The sequence below is a fragment of the Mchenga conophoros genome, linkage group LG15, assembly GCF_057382185.1.
Source record: "Mchenga conophoros isolate Kocher_MC1m ecotype Shallow Benthic linkage group LG15, M_conophoros_male_GT1.1, whole genome shotgun sequence".
NCBI lineage: Eukaryota > Metazoa > Chordata > Actinopteri > Cichliformes > Cichlidae > Mchenga > Mchenga conophoros.
The window spans coordinates 3,309,019-3,333,439 of NC_140540.1; the positions used below are offsets into that span (position 1 = coordinate 3,309,019).

The 24,421-nt window shown below is 40.5% G+C and overlaps 1 protein-coding gene across 1 annotated transcript; it reads left to right on the plus strand.

The window, feature by feature from the left end:
- The first annotated feature begins 5,591 nt into the window (after positions 1 to 5,591).
- Positions 5,592 to 24,182, plus strand: sptlc2b (serine palmitoyltransferase, long chain base subunit 2b). The gene is made up of 12 exons (XM_085246844.1): positions 5,592 to 5,875; positions 9,638 to 9,832; positions 10,075 to 10,229; positions 12,703 to 12,851; positions 13,269 to 13,393; positions 14,729 to 14,822; positions 15,426 to 15,531; positions 16,781 to 17,000; positions 17,372 to 17,498; positions 20,408 to 20,543; positions 20,708 to 20,837; positions 21,895 to 24,182. The coding sequence occupies exons 1-12, from the start codon at positions 5,732 to 5,734 to the stop codon at positions 22,006 to 22,008; spliced, it is 1,695 nt and encodes a 564-aa protein (XP_085102970.1). The 5' UTR covers positions 5,592 to 5,731; the 3' UTR covers positions 22,009 to 24,182.
- Positions 24,183 to 24,421: the final 239 nt, after the last annotated feature.

Sequence of the window (24,421 nt, forward strand, 5' to 3'; positions counted from 1 at the left end):
AATTCTACAAACAGCATTACAACAACACAACCATCCTGAACTGGTGATAAAAGGCAGGATGGATTCACTGGTTCATTTTGTTTACATCAAATTCCGATCCAATCATCTGAATGTATCAGCACCAATCAAGGCTCAATGTTCTTCCAAACGTCTATTTGTCCCGTTTTTGTGAGTCTGTGTGAATTGCATCCTCACTTTCGTGTTCTAAGCAGAAAGGCTTAGAACACACCTGGTGTGGTCTTCTGCTGCTGAAGCCCATCTTCTTCAGGGTTTGACAAGTTATGCATTCAGAGAAGCTGTTCTGCATATCTTGGTTGTAATGAGGGATTTGAGTTGCTGTTGCCTTCCCATGATTCCACCATAGCTTTGCAGACCCTTTTTATCCTCTTTTAGCTCATTGTTTTGGATGTAGCCTGGAAGATCAAATTAGCACCTCGCTAGTAAATATAAGGGAACATTTGACTGCAAATTAAGGTGTTGTCCCTTGTCTGCTGCTTACTTATTAATTAACTTGGTCAGTTTAAAATGTGTCAGGGCTGTGTTTACATCTTATTTCTGTGCCATTAAAAAAGTCAAAGAATTAATGCTGATTGTAATATATGAAATATTCATACCGTCTTTAACTGGCAGAAAAAAATATCTATTTATGCACTGAACATTTAGCATAAAAAACATGACCTACATTATGTTCCAGCAGTCTTCTACTTACAATGTTTATTTTATATTGTAATCTTGAAATATTCCCCTTTGGGCCTGATATGGTTTTTCACTCAAACACATACTGAGATATTTATAGGGTTAGTGCAGTTTACAAAGCCGCACAGTCTGGAAATTGAATATGTCAAACTGACACTCAGCACTAACAGCAGCACACACCTGAGCAACCTCTGTGCCCCTCAATCACGTTCTTATCATTAGTTCCTCATCTGCGCACATTCACGCCAGAAGTCACTCCTCATTATGCAAGCGGTGTAGAGCTGGACAGAGTCTACTGCTCTCTGGAAAATAGTCCACCTGTCAATCTGTCTGTCCCGCCTGCCTTACCTGACTCCATGGAGGAGGCTCTGTCCTCTTCTCAGTGGCTCTCTCTGCTGATAATCTGTGACAGAGGCGAGGTTTAGACAGGTGTAACCATCTCTAATGGTGGTGTCAGTCAGAAAGCAGCCTAGCTGCTGCACAGTGGCGACAGGATCCATCCAACATTGTGGAGGTGCGCGTATAGATTTTTTTCCTTTCCCATTGCCTACAATATTAAAAAGTTGTCTTATATTGTGTGGTTGCTTGATGTATACGTAACTTGATAAGAAAACTCAGAAGAGGGCCACAAGATTTTTCTAATTTCTCGCCCATATGGGATGGACTGCTCCGCTCCCTGATGGATTATAACCACGGCAGCTGATGTCTTCATTTATAAAACAAGCAACAAGGAATGACGATGGTGGAGTAATATTGCTCATATGAGTATCACCTAATCCTCCTCCATGCTACGCCCATACTGACTATTCTCCCTTTAGCCGTTTACAGTGTCACAAGCAGTGCTCTAATTAACACTTTGTCCCTACACGATTGTTGGAAGCATTGATTACAGGAATTATTAGTGAGCGCCGGGATGGATCATTGATTGACTTGCAAATTCTCTGCGAAGCGGAGCGTAATTCCTAGCGACGAGCACCCTCGTTTATACTCATTTATATTCTTACTTGTGCACCAGTTTGATTTCATCATTTGTTATCGCCCTGCGTTTAGACACCGCCGAAGTTAAAAATGGCTGCTTGCCTAGACTTCCTCTAGTGCTGGGTCTTAATAGGCTGTCGTGGGAATAGGAGGAGAGATTGATTCTCCTGATGATTTCATTAGATGACATCAAAGCGGGGAAATTGCAGCAGAGAGCAGGAATGCATCTTCGGTGAATGGGAAATAATGCCCTGTTTGAATTACACTGTAAGAACGTTGGCGGGGACATATGACCTTGTCAATGGAGATATTGTAATTGTGATGTTTTTCTCATCAGGGAAGTTTTCTTGGGGCATCACGCTGGGTAGATTATGATAATAAGGTATTTGGATTATGATGCAAGAGCAGGCACATAGGTTTTATAGCACCGCGGATCAGTGAAAGAATCAATATCTGTAAAGAGTTTTTGCATTCATAGTATGTCTGAGTCGCTGCAGGTATCCAATCAGCCAGGTGCCCAGGGAAAGAGTTGCTATGTGCAGTGTTCTCCTTTTGAATACGAATAAATTGCAAGGATAATTTTCCGTTTTCATGATGAGGATGAAGCTGTTGTTGGGCAAATTTTGAAAAAACACCAACAGGTAGCATGACTAGGCTAAAGCTGAATATCAGTTGGCTGGAAAGTTGATGTTTGCTTGAAAGAGGAGGCTTGAGGTACATATGCTCCCAGGCATAATTACTCTCATGTTGCATTTAGATTCAAATATTTTATAGACAATAGATCCTCATGTCTAACCAGAGATGGGGAGAGGATGAAAAAAATCCCTTTGATCAGTTCCCATAACAGACCATATTATTTTAAAGCGGGCTGCAGATGTTGAAATGTTAACATCAGACGAACAACAGCACGGGTCAGTTAAACTCACAGCCAGTTCATAAGGAAAACAAGAACTCACAATACAAGTTGTCATTTTCTGCCATTGCATCGACAGATAGGATCTTAGCATTCCCCCATCTGGCAAATTCCCCATTAATCTTAGCATAGACTGTATATGTATGATGGGAATAATCACTGTGACTTAGGCCTCACTCAGTAGCAACTCGTCAATGAGAAAACAGCCTGCTTAATGTTTATTTTAGTCCAACTGTTTCTACAATTTCAAAGTGACCTAATATTAGCATTAAGACCATAAACACATTTGGAAACATTTACCAAGGATATGTCATTCAGTCACGCACTTCTGCACACTGGAGCGTCTTCTTGCATACAGTGGAGTCGTCACCTGGTGGCCATTAGAAAGAATGCAAGTTTAAGATCTGCACTGACTTCAGTATTCATTATATATTTATTGCTCAGGAACATAGAAGCAACTTTACATTTTGTTAAGATTAAAAAAAATGCTAGATATCAACAGCCTTGAAAACTGTATGTAGCAATAGTAAGAAAAGTTAAATAACTCTCAAAGGCTTGAAGCTTGTTAACTAATTGCTACTTTCATTCCTATAGTACTGTGTAGGACAACTATATTATAACTGCAAGTAAGGCAATGAGAGTAATTATGGGCTTGTTTGTTTCATTGACCAGTTAATCATTATATTAAGTAAGATACAAAGTCAAAAAATGAAGTCATGGTCATCCAAATTACGGAAGATATACAAAATCAGGCCTCTTCAGCATTCATTTGCCAACAAGTCAGTCTAACAGCCAATCACAACTAGCCAAAATAAATCGAAAACTAAAAGAAAAAGCCCAATACCAGTAGAGTTGGCAACTTTAATTAGGAGTTTGTTAGGATTTGAGTATACAGATTGGAAGGTGCTAAGAGTTTCACTGGGAGTGAGCTGGAGACAAAGTTAAAGAGTCGAGACTGAGGTGTTTTGGACATGTGCAGAAGAGGAGCTGCCAGGCAGGAGGAAAATAGAAAGACCATAGAGAAAGTTCATGGATGCAATGAAGGAGGACATGCAGATAGTGAGGCAGATGATCCACCTAACAAGACGAGCTGAAAGAAGAAGAGAAGGGTATACATTTTAATTCTACCCTATTTAACCCACTCTTCTAGGAAAACTACAGATCTGGCACCCCTGGCAGGAATGGAGGTCAATTTTTAATATCTTTTCAGCTCTTGGAGCTCAGTACCTGGGACTGCTGCCTCACTTGCTTTAGTTGGGAACCCTTGGACGTGCGATAGTAGCAGCTGAAAAACAAAAAGGTCTGTGATACTGTTAAGGTTATATCTCAGAGATGAATCTGTTCCACAGTTATCATAACGCGTAACATAACATAGAATTTGTATTATTAACAAATAACAGTGTAATGACTATCCAATGCATCAGATCTGTTTAAGGGATAAAGCTAATAATTACGAGAAGACAGAGGTCATACCAAGAACAAACAAACTGCTTGCTCATTTTACGTTAGTATGGTTTCCACAGTCTCATCAGAACGAATACCATCAACGTAAAAGCTCCTTGCACTATCTGCATCCATGAGAGCACGTCCCTGTACCTTTTAACCCTGCCTCTGATCCTATTAAAGCTGGATCCTTATCACCTTTATCAGGTTTGGAATGGATGGGTGCTTAACTGCATTTGTGCACAGTGGTAAGAGCTGACCAGGCTGATGTTGCATTAATCCACAAACAAGGTTACCACCTTGAGAGGAGGGCTGACCATTGATTAGAGAATTAAATCATCAGATTTTATCATCAGTGTCTTAATTGCGGATGTGACACCGAAGCAACACGCCGATGCCGCTTAACTCTGAACTATATTTGACCGACAGCACCAGCATATAACCTCTGACTGCAGGTACGGGAACAGATGGGGCTCAACCTTTCCATAGCACAACAGTGCCATCTAGGAGGCTAAAAGTGGGAATGGGTTTTTAAAGAGTCTGAACAGCCCTGTTCACATGAAATATTCCTCCAGCAACCAAACAAATACATGCAAATGATGGACCCAGAAAGGAGCGTAATGCTGCTTTACAGCAGGAGGATTGTACAAACAGTCACATATTATCCAGCACTGTGTGCTGACAGCCAGGCACGTTTCCCCACTAGACATGTACCAAACAGGAAAAGAACAGGAAGTACAACAAGGAGGTCCACCACAAAACCCTGGCTGTGTGTCCAGGAAATGCCATTGTTGCTGCACGCTTTCACAACAGAGATCTCTTCCCTGCCTGTGTACTTCAAATATGGTCCATGGCAGTGTTTCTCCCATGAAGTAATACGTAATTAAGGCGTTAATAGTGGAATTAATTTATTGCACAGTATACACAGTGACGCATTGTTTTGTATCTTCTCGGCACATAAAAACGTCTGCGGAAAAAGGTGTTCAGTTGACGCCCAAGCGAAGGTTATTCTGGGTTATTTCCAAGGCCCGGGCTTTAGGACGTCCAACGCTAACGAGAGGGTGGGCCTAGCAGAGAGGGAGGGAGGAGTAGAGTAAGAGCTCTCACACTGTTCCTAATAAAACGCAATGTCATCACGTTGTTAAATCCCGCCACGAAATTTGCAGATTATGTTTCCTGAGCTTAATGGCAAATTGTTTGCCTAAAAATTGGGAGAATCGTGACAAGTGCTAATTGCAATGAATCCAAGACCCCAAATTAGTTATCATCACTTTTCTTGTTATTTGAACAGCAGCTGTTACGTAAGACATAGCAGGAAATGTATATAAGCAGTGACAGTCGTTTCTCTCTTCTCTCTCTCTGTCTCTCTATTTCTCACACACACACACACCACCATATATGTGTGTGTGTGTGTGTGTGTGTGTGTGTGTGTGTGTGTGTGTGTGTGTATTTTATCGTTCATTGTTTTGTTTAAACGATAGGAACAATATTTTTTGACTTAAATAGACGATCTTTGTCCTGGAGTAACCGCATTGGCCAATAACACCATTGAGGGGCGGGGATTTCCGGCAGTCTCGTGTCTTCATGGTTCATAGTGGGCGTTGAATAGCGTCTTCTTCTTCAGCTCATACTTCACGATAACGTTACCCAAGTTAAGCTACGTCAAACCGGGAAATTTATAGGTTTAGCCGGTCGACGAAGATGACGGAAAGTGCTACGAGTAAGCTGCTAAACGGGGACATTTGTCACCGGACCTCGAATGGTAAAAAGGCCAGTAAAAATGGCTTCGTGAAGGATCACTCTCTGTTTGAACAGCCACAGAAGTATCGCCGCCCCAGAGACAAGGTAAGGCCCAACCGTCAACTGCTAGGGCACATTCATATACAAACAGCTCTTCAGCATAGTTTGAATTAATCCTGTTAGTGTTAGCCTGTGAGCCGTTCGTTTGTATTACTTCTGTTTGTACTGTGGCCACATACTCCTGTGAGGGAGTGTGTTTCCACAGCAGGCATGTGAGTGTGAGTAGCTGCCATATGACTGTGACCTCACGAGTTAGCTGCCATGTCAATGAAATTAGCCAAGACTGAAGTCTGGGCAGTTGGTTCACGTCTTTATTATTATTGTTATTATTTCATATTCCGTACGTTTGTTTTACGCTTTCTCCTTCAGCGCCATTCAGCATAGAAAAAAACTGCAAACCACCGTTAGATTCCTCTTCTTTTGGACATTACTGCTGGTATTTTCCCTCATTTCTAACTTTTATATTTTCAAATTATTCAACTTTATTCAACAAATATTTATAATGTATTTCAGTGGGGGAGACTGTTCAAATCTTCTTTCAACTTACTCATCTTTCATCTCTAACTACTTCCACATACGTTGACCTACAGACACAAAGTTTGAATGGTGTCTGTGGTGTTCAAAGTTTGAGTTTAATGCTTTTTTTTTCACCCGTTTCAGAGTTTATAATGGGTGTCTATGGAATGTTGGCAATTACAGTGAGAAAAGCCAAATGCCAGAGTGGCATAGATCAAAAGATGCACCTTAAAATCTTCTCTTTCAACTGCTGCTGTGTCCACAGAGTTTGGTCTACAGTTATCAACAATGCATCTTTCAAAACTAACACATGTAACCTTTTTAAACTGTGGATGCAAGTGAAGGGAGTAACTTCTAACCAACCCATAGAGACATACTGTGTTGTATTTTTTAGTTAGTTTGTCTCAACAGCAGGAAAGACTCCACTTTTTAAATTGCTCCTGTGGCCACATTTATGACAGCAGGAGCATAACGAACACACTGTTGTGTGTCTGTAGTGGATTCTCCCCACATTTCAGTGATTTAAAGAATATGAACTTTCAATATTCATTCAGATGTTTTGTGATTCTAAATTTCTTTTGGTATTGGTCAGCTTTTTCTCATCTCAATTTTAAAGATGTTCAGCTACTTTCCAATTTTGAAACTACTTCTGTGTGAACTTTAGCTCTTAACTGTTCTACATTTTAGCCTTCAGGTGAATGATTCGGCCTATTTCAGCTCATTCAATATGACATTACATTTCAGCTCAAAACATTCAGCTATCAGCATTCACACTGCAGTTTCTTCAGGAAATGCATTCTCTGGTGATCTCATACAGTCTACACTTTTAGGCCTAATACTATAAACCTCAAGCTAGCTGTTTAAGTTAAAATTAACTTGTACGTACTTTTTATTTTTAAATAAGCATTTCTCTTTAACATATTCCAATCTAGAAAGTCACTACTGTGATTCTACCTTGTATTGGGTTTTACTGCGCTGTATAGGCTACATATACTTATGCTGTCAAGGGGAGCATGCCACCTGATCAGGCCTGACTGCAGTGGAGACTTTTTTCTGTAACTTTACACTCTGTTGTTTTTCACCTCTTGTATGTATATTGCACCTGTGCCAGGTGAAATCAGACAGGCCTTTGTTTGCGCTGACCCCAGTATGAGACGACTGAGGTCCTGCGGAGTTATTACCACAGAAACCTATCAGTATCCTGGGAGAGAAGGACACCACTACTTTCACATGACACTTGAGCAGGAGAGGAATGTCTTCAGGCTGTGAAGGGTGGGGTCCTTCCCTTTCATTCCCAAGGCAGGAATGAAACCCACAAAAAGAAAAGAACTCTTTTTGAAAGTGTTTTTGTTTTTTTGTGGTAGTGGAGGTCTGCCTTGTGTTTGTTGTTTTTAGCTTGTTTAAATTAAACACAGAAGGGAGACAGCATTAATCCAACAGCATTCAGAATGCTGATTTCAACACTAATGCATTTACATTACTAGATCCAGATTTTGTGGCTATATTAACAGCTTAATCCTTAAAGATATATATAGACGCTCGTTTTAACATCGTCAAAGTTGCAAATAATGAAATGAATGTATGTGGCGGTAAAGGCTGTGAACCAAAAGATCAGTTTAGAAAAGTTTCTTTTTCCTACTCTTGCCTCTGTGTGAGTCACTGGTAGCGAATATGGTCATCTTAGGGACACGAGGCTGACTGCTGCCCTACCCACCTGCTCCTCAAACCTTCAGTTTATGAGGGCGGGGCCTGTAATGAGCTGGTTTAAGGCAAAAAGTAAAAGCTAATGGAGTCCCAAAAAAAAGAAACCTGGAGCTAGAAATGCGCACATTAGGACCTCTTTAATTTTATTTGGCAATGTCAAACTGGGTGATTGGCCTTGGTCATTGTTATACATGGTATTTACACTTAAACTGGAATTGCTGTAAATGGTGAAAAAGCGTTCTCCTGTGCCTGCTTTGATTGGGCACTCTGCTTGCTGTTGATAAGGCCTTGAATTTGTTGTTGCTTCCTGGTGAGACCTGTGTTTGATGGAGGAATAGGGCTGTTAATAATTTCTCTCTTTTAGCAGCACTGTTTTGTTTTTTAAACTGTTTCCTTCAGTCAGCTAGTTGAAATGAGTGTTCCCTGTTGATCGAGTGCAGTATTTAACACATTTTACAGTAAAGACTGGATTTCAATGACGGATCAATAATCACGTATGACAAGTTTATCAAAAAATGGTTGGAAGAAGGATTTGAGCTTGCAGAGTGAAAGATCCTTTCAGCTGACAATTAGACATAATTTGTTGTGTCTGATGTGAACCGTACACCAAGAGCTGCTCTTATTATGTATACAGTGTAATATGATCTGCTGAACTGCAGAGGAAGCATGAGAAAGAGCAAACATAAAGGGTTGTTTTTTGGCTGTTTCTCTGGGTGCAGTTTCAGTGATGCTCGTCTATAAACAAATGGGACCTCTGGTGTAGTTTTTATTTTATTTTTAAACAGAGTAAATCTGAAGCCAGGCAAACTACATCTAGTCTTGTTGGCTGCCATCGGTATGCAACAGTCTGTTTGAACAGTGCACTTGAACAGGACTGTTTTGTGCTCACTGCTTTCAGAAAACATGGCTGCCCGAGTGCTATTCTCTCAGTGCTGTTTCAGTGAACCTTTACCTGTGTGGTTGGGTTTAGTTACACACCCTGTGCACACACATGCACGCTTCTCTCCTGGTCATAAGCTCAAAGGTGTTTCTCGGAGAGGCATGACTGGTCATATGCGATATGGCTGCTAAGCTGCAGGGCAGAGCAATGTAATGAGTAACTGCCCTCATCGGTTTACTGTTACCAAAAAAATCAAATAGCCAAGCTTTTTTATTATTATTTTTTTCAATGTTGTGCTGCTCCACCAATCTATGACCACATTTATATCACCTCACAATCCAAGATCAATATAACTATTCATAAAGCTCAGTGACTCAGAGCCCTAGAGGGAATGGGCTGGGGGGGGCTGCAGTGACACAGGAATGCCTCAGTGTCCACGAATATATGTGCTTATTGTGTAACTTTTAGCTTTCTGACAGTCTTTGCAAGACAAACTCAAACTCCAGCTTAAACCGGAGTGACCGCTGTGTTTTGGAGTTCTTGTATAGTAGTAGTAAGCGAACAGATCTGGCGAGATGCGGAAATGGTCTTAAATCTATATCTCACACTCAGATTGGCTGGTTGAATCTGCACAAAGATGTTTAAATTTCACTTGTTAATTGAAATTGAGATTCTAACCTTTTGTTTTGTTTTTTGTTGACTTCCAGAACCAAAATGTCCCCCATAATTACAGCTTGTACAAGAAACCATTTGTGGAATCCTTCGAGGAGACTCCTCTATGGGTTGCTGTGCTCACCTACATGGGCTACGGTATCCTCACCATCTTTGGCTACCTCAGAGACTTCCTTAGACACTGGGACATTGAAAAGTGCCATGTGGCCCGTGAGAGAGACGAGCAGAAGGTAATGAAGTGTATACTGAAGTTTTTCACATACAAGACAAATTCAGGGGACAAATTCCAAACAAGACAAAATAATCTAGTCGTCCTACTTTTATTGCAACATGTTTTATGTTTGAATTTTGGATATTTGATGAGTTGGTGTTCATGTTATGTTGTTTTACATCTGGTTCAGAGATTGCTCCTAATTTAAACTGTCAAGATTATGTTAGAAATCGTCTGCACTTTCTCGCTTTCTTTCTGCAGGATTTTGTCCCCCTCTATCAGGATTTTGAAAACTTTTACACCAGGAATTTGTACATGCGGATCCGAGACAACTGGAACCGCCCTATCTGCAGTGTTCCTGGTGCCAAGGTGGACTTGGTAGAGAGAGTAACTCACGACTACAACTGGACGTTTGAGTAAGTCGCTTGTTTTTTGTGTTGTTTTTGTGGTTCTTTGTCTCCATGTGTTTATTTTGAATAGAGGTGTTTCACACGAAGGTCATTACTCCCCTGAGAGGTGTGTGTGTCTGTTCCATTAACATGCACTTTAAGTCACTGACCTTGCAGTTCTGATAATGAGAGTGACGTAGTCTCTCTGAGGTGTGTATTTCTGTGTCACTGATTTACACTCACAGTTTACTGACCTTGTGTTTCTGATAGTGAGTGATGCAAGGCATGATTCACGTGGTTATGTTGAAACCACTGCTTTCTGTCACATGATGTCCTAAGATACACCCTACACAACTCATTACAGTAAAGTATGAAAGAGAAATCATCCCTGAACATGCTGACATCCCAAAGCAAACTGGCAGTCGGTCCTTTAAAGCCTCAAATGTATTTCCCTTACACCTGTAGATTTCCAGAGGTACTATTTAGGAAAATATGATTAGACGATAATGACGAACCAAATTAGATGAGTGAGTTGATCATTTTTATTTCTGTGTTTACTTCAAGGGCGTTCAGAGTGCTTTAGCTCAGTGCCCTAAAAGAGCAGCTTACTTCTGTAAAACTTTAAATACAAACAGATTCCTGTTCTGCCAGGAATCTCTCGGCATACAGTTTTTGTGCTGATGTTAATGCCAGAGGAGGTTTGGAATTCTGTAGTTAATGAGTCTGCAGAGCTTTGGCGACTTTTACCTACGATTAGAGCTGGGCGATATAAGATTTTTTCATATCACGATATGTTCTTTTCATTTCAGGCGATAACGATATCTATCACAATATAAGCCAAATAACTATATTTGTAAGATTTAAATGTGCCGTTGCTCACAAGTAAAATGTGAAATAATCAGCAGCTTCTTTTGATTTAAATATTTATTTCCCATAATAAGTTCAACAGGGTAGATGTACTTAAGGAACACGAGACTTTTTCAGATAAATAAAGGCAAATATTGCAAACTACACAAAAGGCAGCCGCTAAAGCGTTTAAGTTTCAAAATAGAACAAACGAAACAGACTAAATTGTCAATTCCACTTAGAAACAAAATATTAATTCTAAAAATAAATCTTAGTTTGTTTTACAGAAGAACAGACAAAACTGACTAACTTTTGTCAATATCAAATAAACTGAGAACTAAAAGGAAATTCTCAATCTCTCCTTGTTGTATAGCTGAGCTTTTCAAACAGTTTTAACAGTTACTTTAGTCTGACAAAAGCCGAATGACGAATTAGCGCTTCCAGTCAGAGATTGAGCATGCACTGGTTTATTGTATTTCCAGACTTGCTTTCAGCACAATTTACAGTGGGTGCTGCTCTGTTTTTGTCAGACTTGAAATAGCCGAAATACCTCCACACTACGGAACTTCTATGGCTCTTCCGTTCGACAATCTCTCCGGCATTGGAACCATCATCTGTTTTCTCTTCGGTCACGCTCGGTTGATTTTTCTCTAGTCAGTCATTTCCTCCATTACCGCTGGCTGCTTCCCAAACAAATACACATGTGCGGCACGTAACAAGTCACGTGACGCTGCGGCTGTGATTGGTTCGGCTCTGCGCTACTTAATTTGGATTGGCTGTTCCTTTTTTTTTTTTTTTTTTTTTTTTTTAAAGAGGACAAGAGAGATGAGGCCTATCGCAATAGTTTAACTTTTCCTCGATAGAAAAGTTATTTCGCAATACATATCGTTATCGTTCTATCGCCCAGCTCTACCTACGATCCACCGTAACTTTAAAAGGTCCACTGCTTTGTAGCTGAGTTGTTGTGGTTCCTAAATGCTTCCATTTTGCAATAATGCCACTTACAGCTGCTCATGAAATGTCTGGGAGGGAAAACTTTCATGAACTGACTTGTTGCAAAGGTGGCATCCTGTCACAGTGCCATGCTGGAATTCAGTGAGCTCTTTAGAATGACTGATTATATCACAAAAGTTTGTGAAGGCAGACTGCAAAGCCAGGTGTGTACGGCATTTGGCAGTAGGGCTGAAAACAGGTGTGGCCCAATACTTTTGTTCATAAAGTCCGGCTCTGCTCTAAGTTTCTTTCTGTTAAAGGGGATGTTGTTATTTCTCCCTATTGTAGGTAGCACGAGCTAGCACATGCTACCTACAATAGGGTACAGTAGGGTCTTTATAATGTTAAGTGATCTGTAATTAAAGAGTTGAAAAGTTTATTGACAGCTACTGAATTTAGTTCAGTAGCTGTCAATAAACTGCTCTGCTTATTTTAAAGACTATCATTCTTTAAAAATATTTCTCTGATTAGTATCTATTGTTTTAAAAAATGCAGCATACCTGCCAAATTCTATTGATAACATAAGTTTATTGTTCCAATGCGCATGATAACATTGGAAGCTGAAATGTAAACACTAAAAAAGATTTGCATTGCAAAATGAGCAAACAAGGTTAAAGAAACAACTTTTTTTAAAACCCAATTTTCTGTCTCTTCCCGTCAGGCATACAGGCAAAGTGGTGAAGGACGTTATCAACATGGGCTCATACAACTACCTCGGCTTCGCTGAGAACACCGGAGCTTGTGCCGATGCTGCTCTCGAGGTCACCAAAATGTATGGAGTGGGAGTGGGCAGCACTCGCTGTGAGATGGGTAAGGGGTGAAATCTTTTGAATGTTGACATTTGGTCTGTGAAATCCTTCTTGTGATTCGTCATCCTTCAAGGATGCTTTTTTCCACTATGAGTAAAAGTGGAATTGCCCAGACTCTCCACTTCCACTTAAACCGCTGCTCCACATTTGTTTTCACTTTCAGGATGCATCAGTAGCCACAGCTCAAGTGCTGAAATAATAATCTGTGATGGGAGCTTTGAAATTCAAATCCTTTTACAGTTCAGCACCTAGTATGCTGCTCTCTTTTTTTTCTTTTTTTCTTTACTTTTTTTGGGGGGGGTGTAGCTTAAGGGAAATGGACTGACTTCACCGATATGATAGAAAAGGCAGCGTGACTTAGAGAAAAGTCTGTAATTTAAATATTAGAGGAACCTGAAGAGCTGCTGTGATTTTTCAGGAAACTTGGACATCCACGAGGAAATGGAGCAATTGGTTGCCAGGTTTCTGGGAGTTGAGTCAGCCATGGCCTTTGGCATGGGTTTTGCAACCAATTCCATGAATATTCCTGCTCTCATGGGGAAGGTGAGGAATTTCATTCACTTCCATTGTCACTCAAATGTATTCATCTGAGTCTGTACGTATGTTATCACGTTGAGCCCTTTGTGAGTGTTGGTAACAGCAATTTCTGCTGAGGAAACCCACCTCTTCCTGTATAAAGTGAAAATGGGATACTTACTGGATACCAGGCGAAGATCCTGCCCTCCCACAGAGCTACTGCCCAATGTCACTTATAAATGTAAAACTAAATACTTTACAAAGGCCTTGCCAAAACAGTTGGAAAAAAATCACTCCATTCATAATACATCCTGGTCAAACAGGTTTAATCGGGGTCTCTGGGTGTGGGGCCTGGGGTGTTGTGTTGGTGGGAAAACCAAAATGTGTTTGGCACAATCATGCATTCAGATCATAATTCAGATTGCAGAGGCTGCCAGAGGGGACAGGATTTAAAAAAAAAAAACAACAACAACAACAAACAAAAACAGGGTATTTTTTTCAGATGGATAGCCACGCTTGTAGAGTTCAGGTTGTTCTAAAACCCGTTAGTTTCTGGGAAAGTTTTCAAAACATCTGAGTGTTGGAATTCCTGTTGTTCCAGCCGTGATGCTTTTCTTCTGTAGCTGGTGGGGAGGTAGAAACCTGTGCTGATAGGCGCGTGTCACTGCACCTTGTGAGTCAGAGCATACGTCTTTATGACCATTAATGACAAACGTGGGAAAGGGAACAACATCGAGACTGACATTTAATCAGACTGCTCTGGTCATAAACATTAATAAATTCTTAACTGTGGTTGTCACGTTTCTACTAGCTCACATCCTTGTCCTCATAGTGTGATGTTGTAACGAACTCGGGTTTTCATTGGCTAGAGGAACTTTTATTTGACCGTTTGGGCGTGTTGATTTTAAGAGCTGGGCAGGCTGCCATTTTGCTATGTTATCTGTTTTCGGTTTGTTTGTTTTTTAAACGGGTTGGTATTGCTTTTAATGATGTCTTTTTTGCTTTCAATCTGTATGAACTTAACAATTATCGATCCATTTTTTATCTGTCATATTTAATTCACTCTTCAATGTAATAAAAATTCACATTGGCAGGCATAGTGTGTCAGTTACGCGACTTCTTCTTCTTGTAATATTTGCCTCTTGTACTAAAGGCTTACCTTAAGTGTAACCTAAATAACAATAGATCCATCCCTAAACAAGGATGAGCGAAGATAGTTCTTTAAATTCTGAGCTATATACATTTCTGGAGAAATGATGGCGTTCTGCTGTTCTGGCTACTTGGTGAGCTGCTAAAGTTACGTGAAAATGTGTAAACTTTGTCGCTTTCATTTGAAAAATTCATTTCTGTTTGCGGTTGTAGGGTTGCCTCATCCTGAGCGATGAGCTGAATCATACGTCGCTGGTGCTGGGTGCTCGTCTGTCGGGCTCCACGATTCGGGTCTTCAAACACAACAGTGAGTGACTTCCAGTTTTAAACCTCTGACCTGCAAGCAGTTGAGCTGTATTTTGCGTTACACCCAAAGCTTGACATTACACTGGAGACAAAGGATTAGAATGGATCTTTCAACCCTATGCAACAATTAACAATAATTCCCGTTAAGTCAAAAGGATAGCAAAGACATTCAGCGTGGGTGTGTGCGTACATTTCAGCATGCTGCTTTTATAAAATCCAAACTATTTTTTTTGGACACTTGCTTACTCACGTCTGCAGTTATACATTGACTGTATTGTTTCCAGTGCTAAATAACACATTATAGGGTGTGGTTATTTTTCGGCTCAGGATAAAAACATGACACACACACACACACACACACACACACCTGAGATCATGACGTGTAGTCAGCAGGCAGGAACCAAGCTGTGTGGCTTCTGAGAAAATGCTCTGTGATCATGAAATATTGACAGAGTTGTTCATCCATTTAACACAGGTCTCATATTTCTGTTGGGAAAATGTTAATCCTTAAATTTGCTTGTCTTTTCATTACTTGGCTTTTCTTACTGTCAGTGATTTAACGAGTAACCTAAAACATTTATTCACAAACTCCTTTGTGTTGTAGACATGCAAAGCCTTGAGAAGCTACTGAGAGATGCCATCGTGCACGGGCAGCCGAGAACCCACCGACCCTGGAAGAAAATTCTTATTGTGGTGGAGGGCATCTACAGGTGCAGACAGCAGTTTTTGTGGTTTTTCAGCACGATAAAATACTATTCTAAAGCATTACACTTGCCTAAACGAAATAATGTACTGCCTTAACGAATTAGCATAGATTATATGCTGTGTGAGCTGGTAATGTATACTTAGTCATTTCAACCTCATAAATACTTCAAATCAAATTAATTATTAATATTTTATGACTATACTACTGTGGTTGGGTGTAAGTTGTTACATGACCATCTGCCACTAGCCAAGGCAGACAGCTGCACCCAAAGAGATAACAATTAGCCACTTCTGATATCATGACACATAGGTGGTGTTAGCAGATTGGTAGTTTAATATGTTAGCTTCTTCAACCACAGCTTCTTTTTTTGGGTGGTGTGGGACTAACATGGATATCTGTCCATGTGAGCTGGTTGATCGGTCTTTGAGCAACATAGCAGCTGTCTGTCTGTGGGAACACAATGAATATGACTGCACATTTACTCCGACAGCATCCTAGTGCAAAGACAAGTGGAAGCAGACAAAAACAACAAGCACGCATGCTACAAACTTTACCCGAGTCATTTAGACAGCCGTTAGCACATAATTCTCCTAATGGGGACCTGATATGTTTAATATGCTGCTGAGAATATAGCCCAGAAGAAGCGTATAGTATAGCTTTTATTTTGGAAAGAGACATTTCTCTGTAATAAACTCTCTTTTCCAAAGATGAGCGATTCCTCGATCAGATTTATTTTGTTGTTTCAGCAACATTAAATTTAAAAACTGTACTTTTGAGTTAAAATATATATTTATAATTTTAATAAATGATAAATTAAAAAGGCATGAACATTTTTTTTTTGTATCACCAAAGTACCGAACCGAACCGTGAATTTTGTGTATTGTTGCACCCCTAATTCCTTGTTCTTTGAAGGGATTTACTATAAGGACAATCAATCCTGTTGATCAATATAGTTCTCAGACCAACTGCCTGAAAGAGTCAGTGCCCTTTACTGATGCAATGTTAATGGAGTTTCATTTCCACAGGGATTTCTAGAGTTAAACCTTATGTTGCTAAAATAGACTGTACTCACCTATGCATAAACAGCCCTGCAAGTGTTAGGCATGTACCTTTTAATGTCAACTGCTTTACACAGCAGCCTTCTGGTGCTTTGGTTCAGATTGTGGGTGTTTGTTAATAATGGCTTTAGGTTTGTTGCAGACGTTTAATTTAGTTTTTCTTCTTCTTTTTTTTTTTTTTTCATAATCCTGAAGTATGGAGGGGTCCATCGTACGCCTGCCGGAGGTCATAGCTCTGAAGAAGCGCTACAAGGCCTACCTGTACCTGGACGAGGCTCACAGTATCGGCGCCCTGGGCCCTAATGGCAGGGGAGTGGTGGACTACTTTGGCCTGGATTCCAAAGATGTTGACATCATGATGGGAACATTCACCAAAAGCTTTGGGGCTGCTGGGGGATATATTGGAGGCAAAAAGGTTAGTGAACTGCTGACAGTTTTCAGAAGGCTAAGTCTAGTCTGTGCAATGTGAAGTAGTCAAAGCAATGGTTCATGGTTATTACAGTATTGAGACACTTACTCATAGTCAATAGCTTGAGTAGTTTCCTAACTCCTAAATTGCTTAATTCAGTGTTGGCCAACAGTGTTTACTGGTAAAGTAGAATTCAGCTTCCTGTTTTACAAGATAGGATCTGATTGAGTGTATGCTTTCATTTTGAGCTAGAAACGACAGTTTGAAAAACTCAAGTATGCCACGTTTAAAAATAAAATAAAATAAAAAAATCATGTCCCAACTGTCCTAGTGATACTTTTTTTTCCCCCCCCCTCACTTTAATTGCATTCTGTCAGGAGCTGATTGACTATCTGCGCCGCCACTCTCATAGCGCCATGTATGCCACCTCTATGTCCCCTCCTGTGGCCCAGCAGATAATCACCTCTATGAAGATCATCATGGGAGAAGATGGGACCACACTGGGTAGGTGGAAAAACTGCTCACAGCTGTTTGGAATACTGGAAGGGAAGTGTAGACGGTGTTTTTATCCATAAACTGTTTCTGATAACTGCTTATTTATTGTTGTGCAGAAACATTTTGGTGGTCAAATTGCAAATAGAAGTTTTGTTAATTAGCCTGGCAAATCAAATATTAAAGTTGAATCTTTAAAATTTTAATTACAAATGGTTTTTGGTATGGTTTGGGGTTTTTTGTTTGTTTTCCCCCTGCAGTTTTGTTTTGGTTGCAACACTTAAGAAATCACTGAAATTTTAACCTTGTGTTTGTGGTCAGTTTTCCTGCTATTATTTGACCTAACCACAAGATGGCAGTATAGACCAGTCATTCAGATATTATTCTGCAGACATATTGGTGGGTTATTGGATGCAAAGTTACTATGGTATTGCTTTTATTTAATTTCTAATCAACTTTGCCAGCTTTTCTACTCCTTCATACGGTCTATATTTTATCACAGCTAAGAGATAAAAGCCAGTGTTATTAGCTAACTGGTAAATATTTACCTATACATAAAGGTGTGTCAGGCCACTTTATCAAAGTGCGTGTGTGTGTTACAGCTTTCTGGGTGTGCTGTAAATGCTGCACAGGTACATGCCCATATTATATAAGAAACAATCTGACAGTGTCACGTGTGACTGCAGCATGGGGTGCAAAGTTTAGTACAAGACACTTCTGATTCTGATTTCTAAATATGTTTAAAAACTGTTGGCTTACTGATGATGGAGTTTTAGGCTCAGAATTTTATCAGGGACTGAGAAATGCAGTATTTATTTATTTATTTATTTTAAAGTATCAGACACATATAGATTAGTTGTCCATGGTACTACGTGTTATAAACATTGAGATTGGAGCGCGCTCTGCTGGACAAAGCATGTGATGAGACCAGATTACTACAGGCACTTTTTTCTGCATTATGTTCTCTTTAAAAATAATGAGAACAAGTCTTGGCTCGAGGAGGGTGGCTATCTGCTGCAACATGTTGAGTTAATAATAAGCTCACCTACAACGTTGATTCTAAATGAACTCTTCCCAAGCCCAGTTGCATATTTGACAACATATACACTGATAGCAATATATCTGTGTTGGTCTGAAGTTAGCTGAGAACATATGTTGGTCAGGCTCTGAACTTTGTGTGATTGTGGCTCTTCCATTTGGTTGTTAACGGTTCCTTTCTTTTGTCCAGTTCAGTCCAGGCTGATGGAAGGCTTTATTCTGCCCCTCCCCTCTCCCCCTTTATGGCTTTCAGATGTGTGTTTCTTTGTATATGTTTGTGCTCCTTCACGCTGTGGGTACAAAGCAGCATGGTGCTCGCGACCAGAGGTCTGTGCAGATCAAACTCTGCTGGACTCTCCTACACACACACAAATAGATGATAGGGTCTTGTTTTCTTGCAGGGTGGGACCCCTTTACTCTTCACAGGGCTTGACTGACTTGGAGTTCCAAAACATGCTGATATAAGATGAAATGAAACTCATTAGGCATAGGAATAAACATCTGGTGTTAACTTTTGTTACTGTCTTTCTACAGTGTCATCAGCTTTTCCTGTAAGTTAGTCTGAGAGGAGTAGGCCAGACCAGCTGACCTTGCAGCATTGCAGCAGTAACTATTACGGTTTGATTGGTTGCAGCCCCGTCAGCCCTCGAAATGAAACCCTTTGAAGATCCAGGCGCTGACACAAAGTCACGAGTGACATTTGAGCCGCCTGCGAAACTGTTGTTGTTGCTGAAAGCCTGTAAGCTTATATTAATCAAATGTATGTAGACAAAGCTTTCATCCGTATATAAGGAGGTTTAAGAATCTTCCACTCTTCTGTGGATACCTTTGGATCCCCTGACTGGAAAAGAAGCATGTGGTTAAGTGTAATGTCAGACTTTGTTGTGTCTCTTAGTGCTCTGAAGCTGCTGTTTCTGCTCCATTTTTGAGCACAGCCAGGCAGGCGCTTTGTGCCATATGGTTATTTGTTGGGTTACGATGCTATCTCTGGAGGCTCAGACAGACTCAGTGAGTGAATCCACAACATGTATCAGGTTGACACATGATTGATGTTGACCTCTTGACCATAAAATATTAGAGTTCTGTTTGACTTCAAAGCTAGTCTTCAAATAACTAGAAGGCTGGAAACAATGTGGCCCTCTTGAGAGTTTTGTACTTTTTTTGTTTGTTTGTTTTTGTTAACATGGTTTTGCTGTTAGAACCACAACTGCGTATTTCACTCTGGATCAGTTGTGCTCAAAAGCGAGCTAAATTGAGGAATAAAGACGTCATGAGTGGTGGTGGGAGGGGTCTCTGTAAAGTACACACTGCTTTCTTCACTTGGCTGCAGAAAAAGAGCAGATAATGAAATTTTACGAAGCTTACAAGCACCAGTAACCAGAACGGTGTGGTTTAAAGGAGCAGCACACCCTCACAGGTGCTTTCACTCTGGCTGATTAGACGTCTGCTCAGGTTGTCTGGAATGCGTGAGATCACTGAAGTTCATGTACTAATAAAGTGCCATAAAAGTGTAAGTTTTCCTGTTCTGACAGGTGCAATGGGGAGTGAGGGGTGGGGGGATGCCAATCAGGAACAATTTGTACTGAAGAGGGCTTATCAGGCAGATTTAGTGAAAACACCTGTGTGGTTGCACCATTGATGTGGAGGGGCTTTAATCAAGGCCGGGAGATGTTACTTGGTGAATACTTGAGGTCTCCAATTGCAAAAAAGTTAACTTAATAGAGATTATAATATTTAATTTGACAAAAATGCGAAGAATCAGTTGATACTTCTTCAAGAGGAAGAAATCTCAGGGAGTAAAGAGTAAACTGACTCAAAAGATTGACTCAAAATTGTGAATAACTCTTCTGAAGCCCAGTTGGATCTCTGTCTACCTTTTCCAGGTGCTGATCGCCTCCGACAGCTTTCACAGAACACCACCTTCTTCCGCAGAAGACTGCACGAAATGGGCTTTATCATCTATGGCAACGATGACTCCCCCGTTGTACCGCTGATGCTCTACATGCCGGCCAAAATCGGGTGTGTTTTTTATTTTGTTTGTTTAGATTTTTTTGGGGTATAGCTGCACAAGAGCATATGCTCTGTTTTTAATATAACCTTTTACTTAATGAGAACATTAATCGTAGATCCATCGTATGAATAGCAGCACACTGCCCTTTGTCTAAGTTTCCTTTGCTTATCAGCGCCTTCGGTCGGGAGATGCTGAAGAGGAACATCGGTACAGTGGTCGTCGGCTTTCCCGCGACGCCCATCATCGAATCCAGAGCACGCTTCTGTGTATCAGCCGCTCACACCAGAGAGATGCTCGATACAGTAAGTCCCATTTCTAACATGAAACACAAAAGTTTACTTTTATCTCCCCCCCCCCCCTTTTACTCATACTTGCAGCATGGGCTGTTTTTACTCTAAAAGTTAATCGTATCTGTGTGCGCATGGAAGCAGATTTGGTGCAAAACTGAGTTGAAAATATTGTTCACTCTTTTAAAAACAGTTTGCAATGTTGCTTTGTAAAGCACGACCTAAAACCAGAGCTTTGCAAAAGTGCCACTTCTGATCTGCAGCTTCTTCTAAGTGGTCTCCTTCACCACTGAAGCCAGTTCAAGAGTTGTTGTTACAGGATAGACTATTTGATTGCTGAAGACTTAATTTTATCCTCAATGTGATTTAAGAGTTTGTTTTGATCCACTGTGGGTGATCATGGATTCCTGCACTTTTAATCAACTGCCTGCCTGACCGCTGACTGACAGCTTTTTGTGCCTTGCGTTCGAGTCCATGTATGTGTGAGCGTGCCTGTCGAATAATAAATGCTTCCAATATGTCCTTTTATTTCGAAGGAACCTAGAAGGGCCAAGCTGTCTCTAAAGATTACAGCGTGACTCAGGCAGAGACTTTTATTTGAGCTGCTCTGTCTCTCCAAAGACACTTCATTCATCTTACTGGGAAGCTTGTCAACACCATTTGTAATAGTCCGTTTAAACGGCATCAGGCCTGCCTTTGTAGCAGAGCTTCTAGGAGCCGTTTTTTCCGTCTTTGGAAAAGCCAGGCAAAGCGTGGAATCAGAAAAAAGGTCAGGAGGAAGGTAAATTGTTTCCAGGTGCCCTGCAGTGTGTTGCAACACTGATACAGTCTCTGGTGGAAAGAAGTGTTCAGTTGTGGTTTATACAGGGAGCCTTCTGTTCACCTCTGCTTTTGGACTCCTCGCCTCCTTCAACACTCTGACGTGTTAGAAATCAAAGCCAGTCTTATCAGTCTGGCTGAATCCCTTAAGTTTTGGCATGTGTACCGTCTTTTTGTTTTGTTTTTTTACTGTGTGGCTTTCTTCTTGTATTTTGGATCGAGATTAACTGCATTCTTCCTGTTGCTTTGTCAGGCATTGGAAGCCATCAGTGAAGTGGGCGACCTCCTGCAGCTGAAATACTCAAGACGTGAGCAGGCTCTTCCCTCGCTTGGGTGGATGTCCGAGGAGAGTCTTCTTCAGGACTGAGCCTCGTCGTCCTCTTCTTGTCACACAGAGCGTGTTTTCCTAACTCACTGGCCCCTCTCTTAGCGTTTCTCGTCTGATATCAGTCTTATGCCCCCACGTATTTTTGTCTGAGCCAGTGTCTGCATTCATGCTATCCATATTTGTTCACATCAAACTCCAGTGGACTCAAAGCCAAAGTCCCAACAGCTTCACCGCGACCAAAATCAGCCACATGCGTCCGTGTCCGTTGTTACAAAGTCCATTCAGAGCCTTCCAGTTTGTCCTAACTTATTGCGACTGCATCTGTCTAACATAAAGTCTTATTCTTGTGCGCACATTGAATGTGTATCTTATTTGTGCAATAACAGCAGCAGCGTGGTGTTTCTTTGTAATTCAAATAACTCAGAGCAAGGTAGAAGAAGCTCTGCCATGACTTCCTGCTCTTGCACTCTTGAAATCTGATCATAGCTCGTGCTATGATGAAGTCGATAGGAAACGATCATATATGTAAATATTATTTATCACAATGTTGGTAATACTGCCTTGGGGTAGCATCCCAAACCTCAGCGAGAGATGCATTATTTCACGGGAATAAGCATGTGTATACTATATGTATTTATCTGCTTTTGTTTTGTTTTAATCCTAATCACTTTTACTTGAACAGAGAGATTATTGGGTTCTTTTACCCAACCAAAGGTTCTAAGTATATGTATAGATATGTTTTCTAGCCTTCCTGTTAAAATGCAAAGCAGATATTCAAAATTAAAACATTTAACAGGGAAAGAATTCCAGAGAGGAAGACAAAGGATTTTTTTTAACTGCATATTTTCTAGAAATATTTTTCAGCTTTATTTACGGTTTACACCTGCACTCAAAAACTTGAGCCTTGTGTCTTTAACATTTCTATAAGCTAATGAGCTACATGTGATTTCTATCTTGTTTGTTGCTTTCTCACCTGCTGAAATCGTTCTCACTCAAGCGCTTTCATGAGAATCGCCAATCTGAGCACGCTGTATGCATGACGATGTAGGGCTCATCTGATATACAGACAACTTTATTTATTTAACATGTGTTTGTCGATCGTTAGCGATCTCTTTTATTTTTTTTATTTGTGGAAACCATTATCTGAGTGGAAAGTGTGTTTCAACTTGACTACATGTCTTAACTTCAGTGCAGCACTACTGACGGGCGTTTTGTGTCCAGATGACGTAGTCACTGAAAACCTGTAAGGTTTGTTTGGTTATAGTCCAAATGTCATTGGGGTTTTCTTTTTGGTTTTTCCCTTCCCCCACTTTATCATTCACCAGATGTTATCATCCTCTGGAATGACATTCCATATCAACCTGCTTTTTGTGTCACATTTGTTTTTTTTGACTTTCTGTTTTGGTCCGACATTACTGTGTAAGGTCACCCCAAACATGTGGCTTTACAAGCCACTGTCAAACATTGTTCATCTGAGTGTGTGTTGTTTTTGTGTGTTTATGTTCCATCACTTTATTGATTTGAGCTGCAGTGTCAGTGTAGCCAGTAAGAAACCTGGCCAGCGTCTGGCCAATTCCCGCAAACACTCGATGAAACACAAGTTTAGAGACGTGTGTGTGTGTGTTTAATGTTTTGGGCATTTCAGCACAGCGTGACTGCTATTTGCTGGTCTTTTAAACTGTACATCCATCATACATTAGTCACTTTTTTTTTTTTTTTTTGGTCTGTATCATTCCAGTACTGTGTTCACACAAAAAAAATAGTTTGACTAACAGATCGGTGATGCATTTGCTGTTAACAAGCAATAAAATGTGGAACACTTCATTATGATCTGTATGCACCCTGACATAAAACTCAGTTTCCTGCAGGGCCGTGCAGTATGTTAAGTCTTCACATTTCTGTCCATGGAGGCAAAAAAAAAAAAAAAAAAAATGTAATTGCAAACAGCAACACGGCTGTTTTTCTCAGCCTGGTTTCCCCTCACTGAAACTGCAGGTTTAATGTCTGCAGAAATGATTCAAATGCACAGCTGCTTACAATACCTGTAAACTTGCTTGCAGTGACCAGTGGAAACTTATCTGTTGCTTTTGCCTTTTGGAATCGTATTTGGGTTGGAGATAAACCACTTAAAGGAGTTTATAAAGCCATGATGTTTGTTGACCGTGCTGTTGGAAACGGTGCTGCAAAGATTAAATCACTTTCTTTGTATCAACTTCTAGAAAGACGTTGTGTTTATTTACCACACACACACAGACTGCAGGCACAGCTCACGAAGAATACGTTACAAAGGCTTCTTGCCTTACAAGTCAGCATTCCTTACAGTCCAGTCATTGGCTGCCCTTTAACCTACTTTTAAAGCAGTGACACAAATTTAAATTGATTAAAAAATTTCACAGAGCTAAAGCTGAATAATTCACTTAACAGTGTTGTCAAGCTCATCTTACATTCGAGG